Source organism: Aulonocara sp. 'chitande type north' Nkhata Bay, linkage group LG12, assembly GCF_057382095.1.
Source record: "Aulonocara sp. 'chitande type north' Nkhata Bay isolate Kocher_YH1m ecotype deep benthic linkage group LG12, A_spYH_male_GT1.1, whole genome shotgun sequence".
Taxonomy (NCBI): domain Eukaryota; kingdom Metazoa; phylum Chordata; class Actinopteri; order Cichliformes; family Cichlidae; genus Aulonocara; species Aulonocara sp. 'chitande type north' Nkhata Bay.
In genome coordinates, this window is record NC_141355.1 from 32,419,845 (window position 1) to 32,438,065 (window position 18,221).

Here is an 18,221-nt window from a genome sequence, read left to right on the forward strand (position 1 = left end):
CACAAACATGGTTTTTGCTCTCAGAGATGTTACTCTAATGTGAAAGGATCTTACTCTACTGAGCTAGAAGAAAATGTACTAACTTCTTGTGGGCGTGGAAGGAAGCATAGGTGAAACTCTTTCCGTCGTACTCCCCAAAAAACTTGCTGTCACACAAGCGGATGTGGTAGACCTCGTTTCCAGAGCAGCGTCCATATGTCCTCTGCCACTGCTCCGGTGATAACTGCCCCTCCCTGAATTTGTATTAACAGAACAATTCATTCTGATGTTTCGTGTCCCATAGTCTTTTTGCTACATGCTACATTCTTACTATATTTTAGACTGTGATCTTAAACTCTGGCGCAGAACCAATTTGAATGTCAGAGAAAGAAGACATTTAAATCAAATTGCACTTTATTTGTCTCTCGGTACTGATAAATCAAACCTTTCATGACCTTTTCTCACCCTGTTTTCTCCAGCCTCCTCAACTCTAGTCACAAACAATATCAGGACACAACAGGCTTTAGGGTCATTGATGTAAGACAGATTGTGTACATCATAATTATATTTGAAACCTGGCACAAATTAAGTCTTCTGTCATCTTGTCTAAGGCACAAACTGGGGCCAGTTTCCATAATGGAAATGAAAATGGATGTGTGTCTCCTGCGGACTGAACAGAATGTGAAAAAAAAAAACCAGCCAGATTTATGGCCTGACAAGAAAAAAGTGTAATGTTCACTGACTCGACAGTGACAAGTCGAGGCAGCGGTGACAGTAGAGTAGTGAGATTGTACCGAGTGCAGTCTGTGTAACTGTAAAGACTGTGTGCAGAACACACAGTCATCCTCCTCTCAAATTAATCCCAAAGAGAGATTTAATCTCTCCACAAATATTCAACTCTTTAGTCAAAGCGAAGATTAGAAATTTTACTGAATAGAAACCTTTCAGAGAAGCTGAGTTGCTATGTAGGCAGAAACACAGACATTTGTTGAGTAAATTCTTAAGGAGTAAAAATATGGTTTTTATAGGTCTTATTAGCTTGAAATCCAAAAACAATGTCCACAGGCTACAACAAACTATGTCTTCTAGAGCAATTACAGAACTCACAGACACTTAAAAAAACTACACAGGGCTTCCATTACTTGTTTCCTTAAGTATAATACTACCCATACATGCAGATTTAGTTTAACTGCCAAATAATTGTTACTTTATCCGGGTAATTTGTGTTACAGTAACACATACTTACTGGAAAAATACCAAATATGGTTGGTTTAGTGTAGGAAAATGAAAAGAAGCAGGTGTTGAAATTAGACTTTATCCAAAGGAACCAAAAACGTCCTCCTGTTTGCAGGACTGGAAAATCTAGTCTAATAACAGGTTTCCCAAAATAATCAGGCAGCAGTGCTAACCACTGCATCATCGTGCTGCACTAATAAGTAAATTAAATGTATTTTTAAAAAATTGTAAAAAAAAAAAAAAAGAAAAAAATGAAAAGGGGAAAGAATAATAACTGCAAATAAATGTTGGCGGATACTCACTGTCCTCTGGAGGTGTGAACCAACAGCGTAATTAAAGTGGACGTGGCTGGACACACACAGTTGAGTGCCAACATAGCGTACTTGAACTCCTCTTCACAAACTACATGATCTAATTGAAAAGGAATAATTGCAAAATTAAGAAAAAGTCTGGCCTGTGTCTCAACAACATGCCAAATTACTGTTTTTCAGAAGCTATGAATTCTTTGCACACTCACCAGCAAACTTAACATGAAATTTATTTTCTGGTTTGAGAATCTGTACGTAGAGAGGGCAGTTTGGAGCAAAGTCTTTTGCAGCCCATGCCCTCAAAATAGTCTGGTGATCCTGTGAGGGAGCAAAATTGTGTTATTTCACTTGTCCAGTGGCTCATTTTCATCTACAACTTCCCTGGCAAATATCAAAGGGAAATAGGGTGTAAAGGGAAACTGCTTATTTGAAATAATCATTATCATGACACAGTTTAGGATGAGACTCACAGCTGCCGTTCGGTCGACTTCGTTCCTGCTGCTCAGGATGAAGCAGGCCTCAGCATCGTCCATCCTGACAGATTGGAAGAGACACACAAAAGAGAGATAGAAAGGCAGGAAAGAGGTCATTCAACCAGGTGTGAAACACCTCATTTTAACAGATCAGTGCATTAAATTAAAGCCAGGCATAGATGAGCGTTAATATGCCATTACAAAGGCTCAAAAGGTTAAAAGCCCAATTGATCTCTGAAAACACTACCGTATCAGAATGCAGTGCTTGCAACACAGGAGCTGCTTCTTCCTTTTTTTTTATCTGCTTCCACCTCACCCTTCCTAGCATCCTCTTCTGTCACACCAACCCTCTGCATGTTCTCGATAGAGGTTAGTCATTTGAAGGTAAGCTGGCTGTGTGGTCACATATCGGTGCATATGAAATGACACAGCACCTGAACAGCTGCACATTAAAGAGGGCATCTTGGAAAAGAGGAGTGAACTTCTGGACAAACTTAAGACTTTTCAAAGAAAAGGATATAGGGCTGTAATTCAACATCTGCAGCCGAGCTACGAGATACGAATGCCGCGGTTGTGCAGTAATGGGTTTGATTGACGAAAACAAAACTGACAGGTCACAATCTCTCTCGCTGCTTCTGTGCAGAGTTTGCTCTTTGAAGTGAGGAGATGATCGATGTGGAGTAAAACTGCATTACACTGAAGTGAAAGCAGAGGCCAGCCAAGCTGATTTGTAAGTATCTCACCCTCTAACTGCACTTCAATGGCTTTGCATTGCCAGTTGAGAAGCAACACTTTAAATTACATTCCAAGTCGTATCCAGAAAATAAAAAGAATAAAACCAATCAGATTCAGCTCTACTGAAATCTGAACCTTTCAGAAAGATAACGCACAAGAGCTTTGTTTTTAGGTGTTGGTCTTAATATGTGCATGTTATGCGTTTACTCACTTGGCCCTCATCAGGTCCTGGTCTTTGAGAGCAGATCCTTGCAAGTAGATAACCCTCTGGGACCACAGGGGGATCTGGAGAATTCGACGAACTTGAATGTCTATCTCTGTCGGGCACAAAATCACCACATAATAGTCCTAGAGAAAGAGAGAAAAAAACAAGAAAATTAAAATCTACAAAAAAACCCCAAAACAAACATGAAATACAAAAACCCTGGATAAATCTATAAAAAGTGAGTCAGTCAGTCCAAAGTGTATATATAATAAAGCCATGCAAAACATTTACCTTCATCCTACAAAGAGTTACAGCCCCTTGAAGTACACAGGCATGAGCTGACCTTTGATTTTTTCCCCCAGTATTTTTAAACCCTCATAAATTCATTGGTACAGGAGAAAGTAACATACATTTTTCATGACTGATGAACACATTTTAGCTCTGACAACTGCAACCAAATCAACTTTACACCCATTCCAATGTCAAGATCCACAGGCAAAGTGCTCTTTTTTTCTTGATACCAAATGTTGAGGGAAAAAAATGATATAAAACAAAAAAGCTGCAACTTTTTCACAGTAAAACATCCAATAAAGTACAAAAATATTATAATATAAAAAGTTATAATATAAACCAGTATCTTAGTGGCATGGTAGCTTATCCAGCTCAATATTCATCAACGTGCACAGCTTATTGTGTTACTGTGTTGTGCTGTATGTGTGAAGTACAGTGACAGTGAAGTCTTCTTGTCATTGGTCAGCTGTACTGGACCAATTAATAACAATTAAAATCCACTGAGAATGACAAATATGACCTTGAGCACAGTTTAGGTGAAGACCTATTAGGATATCATTGCACGGAGGTTTCACTAAGTTCTACCAAATACTGCAGGAGGAGTAGTGATTCCTCTGACTTATGAAAACAATACATACAGTTCATCTGTCCTTCCACGGGCTGAGCGAAAAATCAGCTGATTCTTAGGCTGGCAAGTTGAAAGGTTTTGCCTTATTTTATATTGAATAGTCACTGTGTACTACTGACTTAGCTAATTACACAACCGGTCTCATGTCTCATGCTCATGATTAAAGCATGCAATAGAAATATAGAAGATATAGTGGAAACAGTGGAAATAAGCAAAATAGCAGCATATTAACATATCATTTGGTCTTTTCATTGTACCTGTAATCTGGGATGAGCGTAGAACTCGTTGAGGAAATCCATCAACAGGTCTATCTTCAGCGAGCTGACACACAGCACCACGTGCTTCTCTGTCTGCGCCCGATGTCGACTATAGTTCCCCCCCAACTTCTGGCTCTCCATCCACAGGTATGCTAGTTCTTCAAACTGACACAATGACAGCAAAGGTGGAGTGACGTCAAAAGCAGCAAGAATGAAATAAATAATAAAAAATGAGATAGATTTTCTGTCTGGACACAGATGGAGTGAAAACTACTATTGGAGTAATTTGGCAGCAGTGGGAGTTCATCTCCACTTCTCACTCCATTTGCTCCACAGGGACAGAAACTTTTTGAGACATGTGAAGGGATGAACCTGTTCGCAGTCTTTAAATATAAATAACACAGTATATATGTGGACTAATGATGCAGCAAATGTGAGCCAGGATTTTGACTGGCACTTGCAAACTTCTTCTGCAGCCAAAAAAATGTCACAGAAGCGAAGGACCAAATTAGACTTTTACGAGCTGCAGGCCAGCATGAAAATGTCATTTAATATCTGATGATACCCACACAAAGGTCATCACTGACTGCAGAATATTAAAGAATTCCTTATGATTAAGACCTAACACAAGGCTTACAACAAACCGCAACCCTTCACTGCACTTTGCGAATCGCTGGTTTTTAATTTAGCACAGAGTCGGTACCTGTAGCGGCAGGACCACCAGGGCAACACAGATGAGAATGACCACCAGCAGCTGGGAGGGCCAGATTTGTGGCGTGACGTCCCCGTAGCCCACGGTGGAGAAAGTAACGATGCAGAAATAGAACGAGTCAAATAAGGTCAAGTTCTTCCCAGCTCTCTCTAGATGCTGGATCCCACAAGCCCTGCATAAAAACGAGGAATCATACAATGACACCAGACAAATGTCCTACGGGTAAAGATAATTAAAATATAACATATGAATGGGGATATATTCTACTAAGGCAATCTCTTTCACTATGGTAATATAGTCATGTCTAGACTGGATATTACAATTCAATTTGACCAAGAACAAAGGCCCAAAGGTCAGCCCAACGTGGGCTTCTCCTCAGTATGGCATTTAAAGTGACACCAAGGTTATCAATACAATAACAGTGTTTGTAGGTCTGTTTACTCTGACGCTGATCATCAGTGCATTTTTATAAGCATTTCTTTTTCCAACAACAGTAGCAAATACATATCTCTTTCATGGATACTACCTCTTAAAAAACATTAACCAATAACCAACCGTAGCTCACAATGCCTGCTTTCAACAGATCTTTGAATAGCTACATGTTTTGCTTTTTCCAGTTTTCGTTTCTACAACAAATATTGCTTCTACCAGATAATAAGCCATGCAGACCACCAACTGTGAGACGATGTTTTTGGGGTTACGTGGTACAAGGTTCAGAGAACAGATTTTGCCCCAGCGGTCAGAGATGCACTTCAGTGACTAACAGCGAGAACAGAGGCTGACTCACCCGGTGAAAACCAGACACAGTAAGGTGCAGATGAGGATGAACACCTGATTAAACATGGCAGAGTGGGTCCTTTGGATGGCACGATGGAAATCATTCTGGACACAAGAAAAGAGGTTCAGTGCATTAGTCATACCGCTGATTGAGAAATATGGCCTATCACATTTTCCAATTGTGATAGCAAAAATAAACAATTTCTCAAGGACAACTGGACCAAAATATATTTGCAAAACAAATTATTAAAAGGGCATCTGCATCACACGTACAAATACCTTCCAAACCAAATTAAAATCATTTAATTTAATTAATCAAAGCTCAGATCTCTTACGTAACTGTAGTCCATTATTTTACTAACACACAAACTACACCAAAACGAGTGCCCTTTCCTCTTTGGAAGATTTTTTTTATACTCCTATATTAGCATACTGTCCATCTTCCAACGTGGCAGCTCACGACTCATTTTCACTTGCACCTTGTTAGCATGTTCTGCCTGCCACCACCCCCCTGGCCACAGATTCAACCATCTGCCACCTACCGTCTTGGCATGTAGCTCTTACTCTGTCTCATCTGAATCACAGCAAGAGCACACACTGCACCAGGTGGATCCAATGGAATTTCTTTGAATTTCATGTACCTGTTAAACCCTTCTGGGCAACACTAATACTACAACACCAGATTTCTGTGAACTCTGTGTTTTATTAAACTTCGCCGTGCCCACACTTGTACTTTTTGCTTTGGCTCGACTTGCTCTTGATATTGGGTAGTACTCTAAACATATACTGCTTTACTTGCAACTTTAAACAATATACACTCATTATCCACTTTGTTAGGTACACCTTGCTTGTACTGGGTTGAAACCTCTGTGCCCTCAGAACTACCTTTATTCTCTACGAAATAGATTCCACAATGTGTTTGAAATATTACTCAGAGATTTTTGTCCATATTGACACGATGGCAACTCATAGTTGCTGCAGATTTGTTGGCTCCACATCCATGATGGCAATCTCTGGGAACTATGGAGGCCATTTGAGTACAATGAGCTTATTGTGATGTTCAAGAAACCAGTTGGAGATTATTTGAGCTTTGTGAGATGGTGTGTTATCCTGCTGGAAACAGCCACAGGAAGATGGGTATATGGTAGTCATAAAGGAATCACGTGATGAGCAATAAGTGATAAGGGGCCCAAAGTGTGCAAAAAAGTATTTCCCACACCATTACACCACCAGCAGCAGCCTGAACCACTAATATTGACACTCAGACTTAGTAATGTTTCTTCCAGTCTTCTTTTACTCAGTTTTGTAGCTTCAGTAGCCTCAGTTCCCTCGGTGTGGCACCTGGTGTGGTTCTCAGCTGCAGTAGCTTGTCTGCTTCAAAGTTAGTTTTGCTCAAAGATGCTCTTCTGCATTCGTTGGTTGTAGCAAGTGGCTGATTGAGTTACTGCTGCCTTACTAACTGCTCAAGCAGTCTGACCATTCTACTATGACTTCTGGTATCAACAGGGCATTTACTAATGGTCACTAATGGTCACTGGATATTTTCACACCTACCCTGTGTGATTGGCTGATTAGAAATTTGTATAAATGAGAAAGTGAACAGGTATTTCTAATAAAGTGGACCAATGAGTGTAAGGCCACGATACCTGCCGTGCATGCCGTGCACTAGCCTCAAGAACATGCAGTCAATTCTAAAAGAAAGAAAAAGTTCTGGCTTATTCCTTATGCTAGCTTCTAGTGAGAAAACACAGTATGTCTGAAAGCCTACTGCAGCGTGAATATGAAAGTCTGCTGTTCGATTAAAAAAACACGTCTTTTGTTTTCTCCTAAATACGTCAGCTAAACATGAATAACATGGCTTGTGTTAGCTTTGTAGCCAGCTAATTAGACAGCAGGCTAATTTATCAAAGTAACCACTGTTACTGCTAATACACAGATAAATGTAGCTTCAAAAAGATATGTTGTTTTGTGCACATATCAGTGTCGACAAAAAGAGAGTGTCAGCTAACCAGAAAGAAATGAATTAGCCTAGTCAATTAAATTCTGTTTTGTTACATTGTATCAACCCACTGAGCACTTACACAATGCTACTCATGAGCTCTAATATGGCTGCTAGAGGGCAGATAATTTAACCTCAAAGCCCATAGTAATAAAGAAAACATACAGTTTTGTTTATTCTCTCTAGTACAATCAAGCTTTAGTGTGTAAGATGCAACACACACTTTATTTACATTGGCAAAAAACTTACAATCATATTCTCCAGAGCACCTTTGGCTAGCCAGCAGTTAAGAAACACAGGGACGAATATGTCTCTTAATCGATGCCAGAAAATCTTAAAGAAGAAAAGAAAGAGACAGGGTGAAAATATACAGTATATTAGTAAAGCGATATTTAGTTAACATACCTCATATATAACATGACGTTACAATCCCCAATACAAATAATAAAGAAATTTAGATGCATTAGGTAGTTTCTCATTAAATTCAAAATTGTACATATCTGATATTTGAAGATCTTGTTTTGTGGACAAGGCGAACTGATTAAGTTACTCACTGTGATTATAAATGGCACTGTGTTGATCATTTCCAGGATGAAGGAAATCTGGAAGATCTGCTCCCAAATGTTTCCCTAGAAAGGAAATTAATGGGATACAATTTAATGAATCTGCTGCAGGGGTCTGCCTTCGGTAGATGGAGGACATCAACATAAAACAACACCATGTAGGAAAAACAACAACAACTTTCTGTGCTAACGTCTAAAATCTTTGTTGAGAGGAGATGGTTCTTTGAAATTAACAATTTTAGTGTCAGTATCTGAATATAACACCTGACTTTGTGCTTAAAGCATTCAAATGTGCTTGTTTGTAGTTTTTGCCTGTTATGCTTAGCTACTGTGGTTAAATGTAAGATACAAAGTTTAAAGTGAAGATAAAAAGGTTCTAATATATATATATACCACTTAAATCTCTTTTCATAATGAAGGGTTTACATAATCGACTGTATGATGCAGCCTCTGCTCATTTACACGTGTGTTACATAATGTCTCTGTGCACTATAATTCCATTTGGTATTATATAGCAGTGAATGAGAACATAAGTAAAAATATATCTGCATATATTTTCACTGTCAAGGTATAATGTTCAAGAAGCAGAACACTATAAATTTACACTTGTGATGCAAACATCTGAGGATCTCAACAGGAGATGAAAGCAATGGTGCAACTTAGATTCAGAGTCAGGGAAAGCTGTGGGAGATGTTCAAATCCAAACTAATAGTGTGTTCATTCCTAAAATCTTAATTTCTAAATACATTAACAGATTAAAAAGTAAAGAAAAAAATATGGACAGTATGTGATGCTGCTCAATTCAATAAATATCTGAGAAGAGCTATTACAGCTAACTGAATGGTCTGTTATGAAGATATGTTTGTGTGGATTGTAAAATGTTTCAAATATTCTGTCTGCCATCAGATATTCTGTATTTCTATATACCGTGCATTTCACTAACACATATTTTTTATATTTTACTTGCAATGTGCACAATCCTCCTTTTGCATGCACAAGGACTGAGAAAAGAAGTGCATACTCAGATGTCTCACAGATTCAAGGAAAGCTGAACCTAAACTCTTGACAGCTACAGCGAAGGGAACTGATTGTGTTCTGTGGCATTCGGCTGGTTCGGGGAGAGAAGATTAGCTGAAAAACCAGTACAATAAGTGATCATTGTTATCCTACGATAAAAAAAAATGGTTTCCTGATGAGAGTGATCACTTTAAATGACCATATCATCACCACTCATAAGGTACCAGCGCTCACTTAATGGTTTGATCAATATGAAAATGAGCACTCAGCTGAGCCCCTGTGGGAGGTTTTAGGTGGATGTGCTTGATCGCACCCTCCAAAATCATCAAAACACCACACGAGGGAATAACTTTGAGAAAAATGATATTTAAATCTTTTGGTAGAGTTCCAGCGACTTTAGAATCAATGCTAAGGTTTGCAAGGCTCGCAAATCAGACCTAAATACACTTGTGATGCATCTTTCTGTCACGTGTTTGTAGACAAAACACAAACAGCACTTTAAGCTCTGTAGAGCCTTTATCTCAACTTCTTTCTGAGACAGTGTGCTAGATGTCTGAGTTGAAAATTTGCAGCAAAGACTGCTGGCTCTGTGATGGGGCTGTCTTTGGGGAATGTAAATGAGGCTGGAAAGTGAAAGCTGTTGGTTCGCAAGACAGGAAACAAAGCGTTGGACTTAGATCAAGAAGCTGCAAGAGGACAATAAGAATTAAAAAGATAAAATTTGTAGTGTGAGTCAGTCTCTTACCTTGTAGCTGAGATATGTGATAAGCATAGTCTCCAAAAAACTGATTAAGGCCACTGTCACCTGGAGCAAAGGGGAGAGAGATAAATGAACCCTGCAAATGCAGACTCTTCTCGGCCTTCAGCGGGGAACGTCCATACTCTGCAGTGTTTTGTTCTAATAAATGGCTTGTGGTGTTTCTGGGCTGAATTATGCATTGAGACTGAGTTCATGGAATGGAATTTGATTTATGCACACAGAAACGGTATTATGCTCACCTGTATTGCCCACACAGACTCTCGTCTGTTCACCCAGAAAATGCGTTCCCTGTCACAAACAATGTGAAACTTTTACTCACACTTCACTGCATCTGCATTTATTATCAACCTTACTATTGTGCACCACTAATTTTACTATGGAGTGCCATGTTAACATGAACATACCATTTGATTTGTGGTGGCTCTGATGTATCATTCCAACCATTGCTTCGATTCATTGCACTGTATTACGGACAGGAGTAAGGAAAAGATAAACACAGAGTAACAGTTTGAACGTCTGAATGGGAGGAAACACGTCTACTGGGAGTCAAACATCCACATAACTGCATAGGATGAGCAACTTTTTCACATTGTTCATATAAACACGCACACAACATGAGTAAAATTATATAATCACTATAAAATAAATAACTGTTGTGAAAGTAAAAAACTGAATATTTCACATATACTTACAGTGTCGAGAAAAAGCATTTGCCCTTTCCCTGATTTCTTTGTTTTTTTCGCTGAAATTGGGAAGTGGCAAATACTTCATGGTACTGTATCCTTTATGCTTTATGCTCTCCTGACAACCTTCAGTGAAACCCTCGAGATGAAGAATCTTATTGGCCAGTCTGTTATAGTCCAGTACAGGCAGCACTAACCTAACATGTTTATCTGTGAGTCCCCAGAGGCAACTGCACACAGATGGGCCCTACCAGCCACTGAAACAAGGATCCTCTATGAGGAAACAGAGCTAAGCGCTAAGCCATCACGCTGCAGTCACTTACATTTACCGTTTTCTACAATGGAAAACAAAAAAAAAATATTTTGGAAATTGTTTGGAATTGCTAGATTAAAATGCTGTAAATACACTTTTCCTAATGTGCAGACCTGTTAATAACAGACTTTGGTTGTGACAGCTGATATTGGGCTCTGTGAAGCCAGATAACAGAGGGAGTGATGGACTAATAAAGTAACATTACACATACATGGCTTTGTTTTTATCTCACTCATTTTATCTCAGCTTTAATGTTTTTTGTGCGGTAGAGTTTGAGTATCTGGAAGGACTGCTTTAACATTTACTTACCCTGTGATGACATGACTATCACCCTTTTCCTCTTTCTTCTTTTCTAGCTTTTATTTATCCTCCATTTTTGATTTTTAATAAAAAAGAATTACTATGTACAAGTGGAATAGGAACAGTGATTGAATAGGGAGAGGTAGAGTCTCACTCTCACCATGGGCTCCCATTTTTCTCCTTCAGATCTTCCAAGCTGACTCTTAATATGTAGAGGGCACAGGTGAGAATCTTCAGTGAGAAGTTGAACAAGCGGATCCTCAGGCCTGTGGAGCAACAACAAAAAAAGCTGGAGCTTAAATTGAGTGACTTAAAGAGGAGCTTGCTTACATCTTTTCACATTATTCACAGGCTCAGACTTAAAGCTCTGTGTTGACTTTTTTCCACTCTTTTTTGTGTACACTTTGTCTGCAGTCTGAAGTTCAAACAGAGACTGCTGTCAACAACAAATCCAGCAAATTCTCTTCATCATAGCGAACTGCTACTGCTCAAATTGTGGTCGTTTGGGTGCATAAAATGCTTTTACCCCTGAACCATAACTATTATATTTCCATGCCTCTACAGCAGCCTGGCACACCTGATTTTCCATGACGCACATCCTTCAAATCCTTCAAGAAGAACACAAAAATAACACTAGCACTTTTGTATCCTAACAATGTGCAGAAGCATTACAAAGCAGTATGAATGCCTGGTGGGCTTGCATAGAAATAGCCATGGGTGTCACGGTCCTGGGTTGGTGACCCAGTGTTTTGAGTTTCTTATGTCTCTGAGTTTTTGTATTATGATCTTAGTTCTCTTTGTTGCCCCAGTTTATTCTTTAGTCTAGTGTCTTAGTTTGACTTTCTTGTATTCTCTTTAGTTTTCTGAATATTTAGTTAGCCGCCCTCTGTGTCTCCCTGTTATTTTTCTCTGTGTTTCTTAGTTGCTCTGTCTCCCCTAGTCAAGTCTGCGTCTATGTTACATTTCCTGTTTTACTTTGAAGGTCTGTGTCCTACGTGAATGTATTGAGTTTCGCTTCCCTTGGGTCTCGTTATGTCCGATTTCTCCCAGCTGTGCTCCCCTTCTGTGTCTCATTCCCCTCGTTATTTCCCAGTGTATTTAAGCCCTGTGTTTCTCTGTGTCAGTGTCGCAATCTCCCTCATGACTGTGTGCTCCGCCGTGTGTTTCCTTGTGAGTCAGTTCCTTTATGCGTCCCAGTTTAGTTCCATATTATCTTGTATCGCCTTAACTTCCGTCAGCAATAAAGCTGTATTTTGAGTTCAGTCCTGTTTTCCCGTGAGCTTGCGTTTGGGTCCTCTCCTGCCTGCACACAGCCTAAACATGACAATGGGTGATAATAATGTTTATGAAGTCACAAGGTTTTTTTTGTGGACATAAGTGTACTGATAAACTCACATACAACCTGCTACATACAACACTAAATAATACACATAAAAACTAAAGCCTGACAGAAGATGACAGAAGCTTTTTTAAATCTAGCAGTGTCAGCTAGCCAGTCAGTCATCCAGCCAGTGAGTTAGCTAATCCCTAGTGACACGACCCCTTGCGATGAAGCCTGCGTCAGTGTTAAAAAGGTTTGAAACAGGGCAGACAAACAAACAACAAATGGAGCAGAAGACCCCCGCAGCACGATGTGACATTTTCATTAAAACCTGCTGTTTTATGTCAAAGACTATGGCTGCCTAGTGACAACAACAAGCTGAGCGAACGAAAGCAGAGCCAGCGTCACAGACCCGGTAACAACATGTCCAACTATATATGGGAGAGTTCCCATAGTGTACATTTTTATAACTACATGCAAATGAACAGCTTCCAGACACAGTGCACCAAACTGCTGAGTCATGCCAGTGTCTTCTTTAGAGACAATGTGGCATGTCCTAATGAGAAAAACACTGCAGCTCTGCCTCATCTCTCCACAAATGAGCCATATTCTTCTGTCCACGCTGGGTCACAGCTTGAACACCTAAAACCCCAACAATGAGGCAGCTAATGTAATAATGAAAGCCCCAACTGAGACACAAAGTGGAAATATGTCATCATTGGCTGTCATTTCCTTTATTATGCACTTATTATTCATTTGGCTCAGAAAGTATCTAGCAGTAGCAAGCCGCTTACCATTTTCACTCTAAAAGATAGCATAGTTTATGGTTACTTACTTGACCTTTGGTTTTTGATGAAGAAAAGCTTTAGCCTCTCCTTGAAGGTGTTTTCGTTCACATAGAACTCTACCTGAACCCTGTGGGGGCAATGCAGAAAGGTTAAGCATAGAAGAAAACAGTAACAATATGGTGACATTTCCCAGAAGTCTTCATGTTTCGTACGTTTCATTTTATTGTGATTTTTCACTTCTTGTCAACAGAATTGAGTTTTTTTCCAGTAAACTCCAGCCAGCAGATCACATGCAAATCTATACAGACTTAGAATAAGCTGTATATTATTTTCACTAATTCTGTTACCCAGCATTTACTGTCTGCCATGTACAATAACAATATTGAGCACAAGTACATTCACATCTAACTTGAAATTCAAACGTACAGCATCTGCAGTCATTAATGAAGATTTATGTAAATATACTGACAATCTCTCGACAGCGACTGCGAAACTTCTCCACATTCAGAGAAATACTTTGTTTTAAAGTATTTTTTTAATTACTTTAGTGAGATATTTATTCAAATTGACTAATTTGTTCTGTGAAAAGGGCAAAATAGGACTGAATCATTTCTGATTGCTTAATATTTCTAAACATTTCATAAAATTTGTAATATTTATTTGCGACTTTTAAGAGTGCCAACACATTCAGCACTCTGAAACCTTGTTTACAATTTGAGAGACAATCAGTACCTCTGGAGTCTAGCCTTATTTCTTCACATAAATAAGAGAGAATACAAGTGGAGAGCCCGCTTTATAAACAGCACCAAAAAAAAGCTTCCATTAATAATTGACAATTATCTCCCTATTAAAAACTATAGCACTTTAGCAATGCTTTTTAAGTGGTCACACCTACTATGACACATGCAAAGCTATTAAAGATTTGAGCAGACATAATGGACCAAACAATCACTTAAGCATGAATGATGACGTAGCTACAGAACTGTGGGTAGGTTAGACAATTGAAGGTAATGAGCCAGGCCTATTGCCCATTTCAGTAATATACAGAGCTTGTTGTCAGTAAAGAACATGAAGGGAAAGTAATAATGGTCTTACAGTCACAGCAGGGACCCTTGCAGCTTTCCACCTTGTCTGACAAGATGAATACAGGGTGCGAAAAGACAAGGGAGGAGAGAAGCGAGCTAAGGGGCAATTACAGCAGCCTACTCCAAAGGGACTATGTGTGTGTAGATAAAGAGTGTAGGTAGGAGAAAGAACATGATATGAGCCATTTCCCAGCTAATCCCCTCTCTCCTCCTTCCGTATTGCCATAGAGACAGTTTTCAGTGCAGGAAATGTTCACTCACGTGTCTGTGTGGCATGCTTTCCTTGCACGAGGAATTAGTCAGAGACAGACGGAGCCAAATGCACACACCGACACACATGTAGAAGCCATCATCTCCAAATCCCCATCCATACAGACTCCATCACACACATATCTCACTCACTGGTATCGGTCACCTAAGAAGCTGTAAAAGAACTTATAAAGTTGAATGAAAGTTACTAGGGCCTTTTATTTACCCTGTTGCCTATAAGCACATGGACAAATGTGAACAGAGCAAAACCTAAGCCAACCATTGTTGTAAGGAAAAATAAAATTTGTGGATTTACAGACTGATTACTTATTTATAAAACTTAAATCTTGATTTAAGACACGACTAAAGGAAAACACAAACTGAGTACATTAATACTTAACTGAACACTTTGGGAATTACTCATTTAACAGAAAAAAAAGCCCAGCAGCAAATCGAATACATTCTTTACAGAGAGTAGCTACTTTACAAATGAAAAGGCCGCAAAGTTTTAATTCTAGGTTACTTGATTATTTAAGTTTTATGTTTCTGTAAAATACTACAGACACAGCAATCGACCAGCAAGGGACCGGAAAAGGCCAATTTCCAGCAATCTTGGCTTTGGGTATTTCTGATTTTGAGCCGGCCTGCTTCATGCATGTACAACATGTGTCCTGTGGTGCATATAAATTGTCACGCATATTCACATCCACAAAAAAACATGTCTTTAGCATGGAAGCTCCTCACTTGGAGGGAAAGCAAACTTCACCAAAGAAAATCATGGAGGGACCATCATAAAAACTTCCTAACAATAAACCTAATCAGACACTTAAATCACCTTCACCCAGCTGAACATGGACATTTTAAGGAGGCTAATGGAGGCAAAGTGGTTAAAGGTAAAGATATCCAAAGATGGAGATGAGTGAAAAGGGAGAAAAGGGTCGATGTCATGTTATCTGGTGAATGTATAAATATACTGGAAAATGATGTAAGTAACTGTAATCTGATGTGTTATATAAATCTGTTGCAGCTGCTTTTGTTTGGTAAGCTCAAACATGCCAGGTAAAGGTGGGTGTATAGATCAGATTTTCATGTAAGTATTTATACCTCTTTCTAGTAGCAGAGCATTTTCAGTTATTTAAGTAAGAGAAGAAACTGTAGTTTGGGGGGACATTATAAAGTAAGGCTAGCCAACGCGTTACCAGGCTAACAGCTGACTGAGGAATCAGCTGACCGAACCTGCTACCAGGGTAACCAGATAAAATGGGGCCGAAGAGGACACCGACAGCTGAGGAAGTCGAGGACATTAAAAAGTCCCTTGACTTCATAATGGAGGAAATTTCTACTATCAGGTTGCAGCAGAAAAATATCATTGAAATTGTGGAGGAGGTAAAGCTCCTCCGCATCCAAAATGCCGAAAAAGATAAAAAGATTGCATACCTGGAAAGTAAGGTCGCTGACCTGGAACAATACTCCAGGATAAACGACGTCATCATCACTGGGCTCCATATTAAACCCCGGTCATACGCTCAGGCGGTGACCGCTGACAGCAACGAGGAACCTGGAGAGCTTGACATTAGCTCCACGGAACAACAGGTGGCTGCTTTCCTGCGGTCCAAAGGGATTGCCCTGGACTGTAACTCTGTCGAAGCATGCCACCCTCTTCCCAGGAGGAACGGCAACATACCGGCTATTATATTAAGGTTTGTAAATCGAAAGCACAAGATTACGCTGCTGAAACAAGGAAGAAAATTAAAAGGATCTAATGTCTTTATCAATGAACATCTAACCAAACACAACGCTGAAATAGCCAAAAAAGCGCGACACCTTAAGAAGCTGGGAAAAATCCAAGGCACTTGGACGACGAACTGCAAAATATTCATTAAACTAAACGGATCACCAGAGGAAGCCAAAGTTCTGACCATTAAAAATATGGCGGATCTCGAAAAATATCAGTGAGCAACACGATCTGGACGGCAAACAAGGTAACAGACAACCACACACTCACTTATGACACACACTGGAAGGAAGAACTCAGATACATCTGGAAGAATCAGCTGCATCAGTCAGACAGTTGCAGAATATGATCAATTGGAACTGAAAACATTTAACTATATGGATCACAATACACACGACTTGGAATATGAAATAGATCCAGACAACAACTTTTTCTCATCTAACAATAACAATTGCTGCTACTATACAAATAAAGACTACAATCAGAGGATTAAAACTGAGAATAAATTATCAATTATCCACTTTAACTGTAGAAGTCTCTATGCTAATTTTAGTCATATCAAAGAATATCTTAACCAGTTTTCACATCCATTTAGTGTCATTGCCTTATCAGAAACTTGGATCAATATGGAAAAAGGAACAGACTTTGAACTGGAGGGTTATGAATTCACATTTATAACTAGGCGAAACAAAGGAGGAGGAGTGGCCTTGTATGTGGACAAATCCTTGAAATTTAATGTGGTGGAAAAGATGACGATGGTGATTGATAATGTACTAGAATGTATTACAGTTGAAATTTGTAAAGAAAAAAGTAAAAATGTAATCATTAGCTGTATATACAGAGCTCCAGGTAGTAGTATTGAGACATTTAAAGACTGGATAGAAGAAACATTTATTGAAATAGCTCGCAAAAAAGTTTTCATTTGTGGAGACTTCAATATTGATTTGCTAAACCCAAATAAACATAAAACCACTGAGGAATTTATAAACACAATGCACTGTATGAATCTATTCCCTAAAATTACTAGACCTACCAGGATTACATCACATTGTGCAACTCTCATAGACAACATTTTTGCAAATGACATTGAAAATAAGACTGTAAGTGGACTCCTGATTAACGACATAAGTGACCATCTTCCAATTTTTACAATCTATGATAGGAATTACAAGATCAATAAAATGGACAGTAAAAAAGAGTACAGACGAGTAAGAACAGAAGAAAGAATGAATGCATTTAAAAAAGATTTATTGAAGGAAAACTGGGGTGAAGTATATCAGGAACAGGACGTTAATAGTGCTTATAATAAATTCCTTAGAATATTTACATTACTGTACAATACCAACTGTCCAATAAAGCAATATAGTAGGAAACAGAAATATATGGACTGTCCATGGATAACAAAAGGTCTGCAAAATGCATGTATAAAGAAAAATGCTCTATACAGAGAGTTCTTAAGAACGAGAACTAAAGATGCTGAAATCAGATACAAAAGATATAAAAATAGGTTAACTAATATACTTAGATTTAGTAAAAAGGAATACTATAAGAAGCAATTAGATATAAATAGAAATAATAATAAAAGATTATGGGAAATCCTGAACAGTGTTATAAAATGTGGGACTGGACAAAAGAACTATCCCAAGTATTTCATTTGTAATGACCATGAAGAATACAATATGGATGTTGTGGCAAATAGTCTCAATGAATTCTTTGTAACTGCTGGACCAAATTTAGCAAGAACAATCACTCATCCTGGGAAAGCACAGGAAAAACCCGATACACTGATTGACAGAAATCCATATTC

At 38.8% G+C, this 18,221-nt stretch overlaps 2 protein-coding genes across 12 annotated transcripts in view; one reads left to right on the forward strand and one right to left on the reverse strand.

Annotated features, from left to right (window-relative positions):
- Positions 1–18,221, reverse strand: part of kcnt1b (potassium sodium-activated channel subfamily T member 1b) — an 80,794-nt gene that overhangs the window by 28,305 nt on the left and 34,268 nt on the right. For all 11 annotated transcript variants that reach the window (XM_086315182.1, XM_086315181.1, XM_086315184.1 and 8 more), the window contains 15 exons: positions 13,393–13,472; positions 11,397–11,502; positions 10,345–10,401; positions 10,180–10,228; positions 9,926–9,985; positions 8,155–8,229; positions 7,850–7,933; positions 5,612–5,706; positions 4,816–4,996; positions 4,113–4,277; positions 2,943–3,079; positions 1,994–2,057; positions 1,733–1,841; positions 1,518–1,626; positions 84–233 (listed from right to left, as the gene is read on the reverse strand). In XM_086315182.1, the coding sequence (XP_086171308.1) occupies positions 84–233; positions 1,518–1,626; positions 1,733–1,841; positions 1,994–2,057; positions 2,943–3,079; positions 4,113–4,277; positions 4,816–4,996; positions 5,612–5,706; positions 7,850–7,933; positions 8,155–8,229; positions 9,926–9,985; positions 10,180–10,228; positions 10,345–10,401; positions 11,397–11,502; positions 13,393–13,472 (1,521 nt within the window). The remainder of the gene's footprint in view (positions 1–83; positions 234–1,517; positions 1,627–1,732; positions 1,842–1,993; positions 2,058–2,942; positions 3,080–4,112; positions 4,278–4,815; positions 4,997–5,611; positions 5,707–7,849; positions 7,934–8,154; positions 8,230–9,925; positions 9,986–10,179; positions 10,229–10,344; positions 10,402–11,396; positions 11,503–13,392; positions 13,473–18,221) is intronic.
- On the forward strand, positions 15,920–17,108 carry LOC147317831 (uncharacterized). The gene has a single exon (XM_086315179.1). It carries the CDS (start codon positions 15,940–15,942, stop codon positions 16,633–16,635), a length of 696 nt encoding a protein of 231 aa, XP_086171305.1. The 5' UTR covers positions 15,920–15,939; the 3' UTR covers positions 16,636–17,108.

Coding starts and splice junctions, on each gene's coding strand:
- LOC147317831 (XM_086315179.1), top strand. CDS start 15,940: ATGGGGCCGAAGAGGACACCGACAGCTGAGGAAGTCGAGGACATTAAA.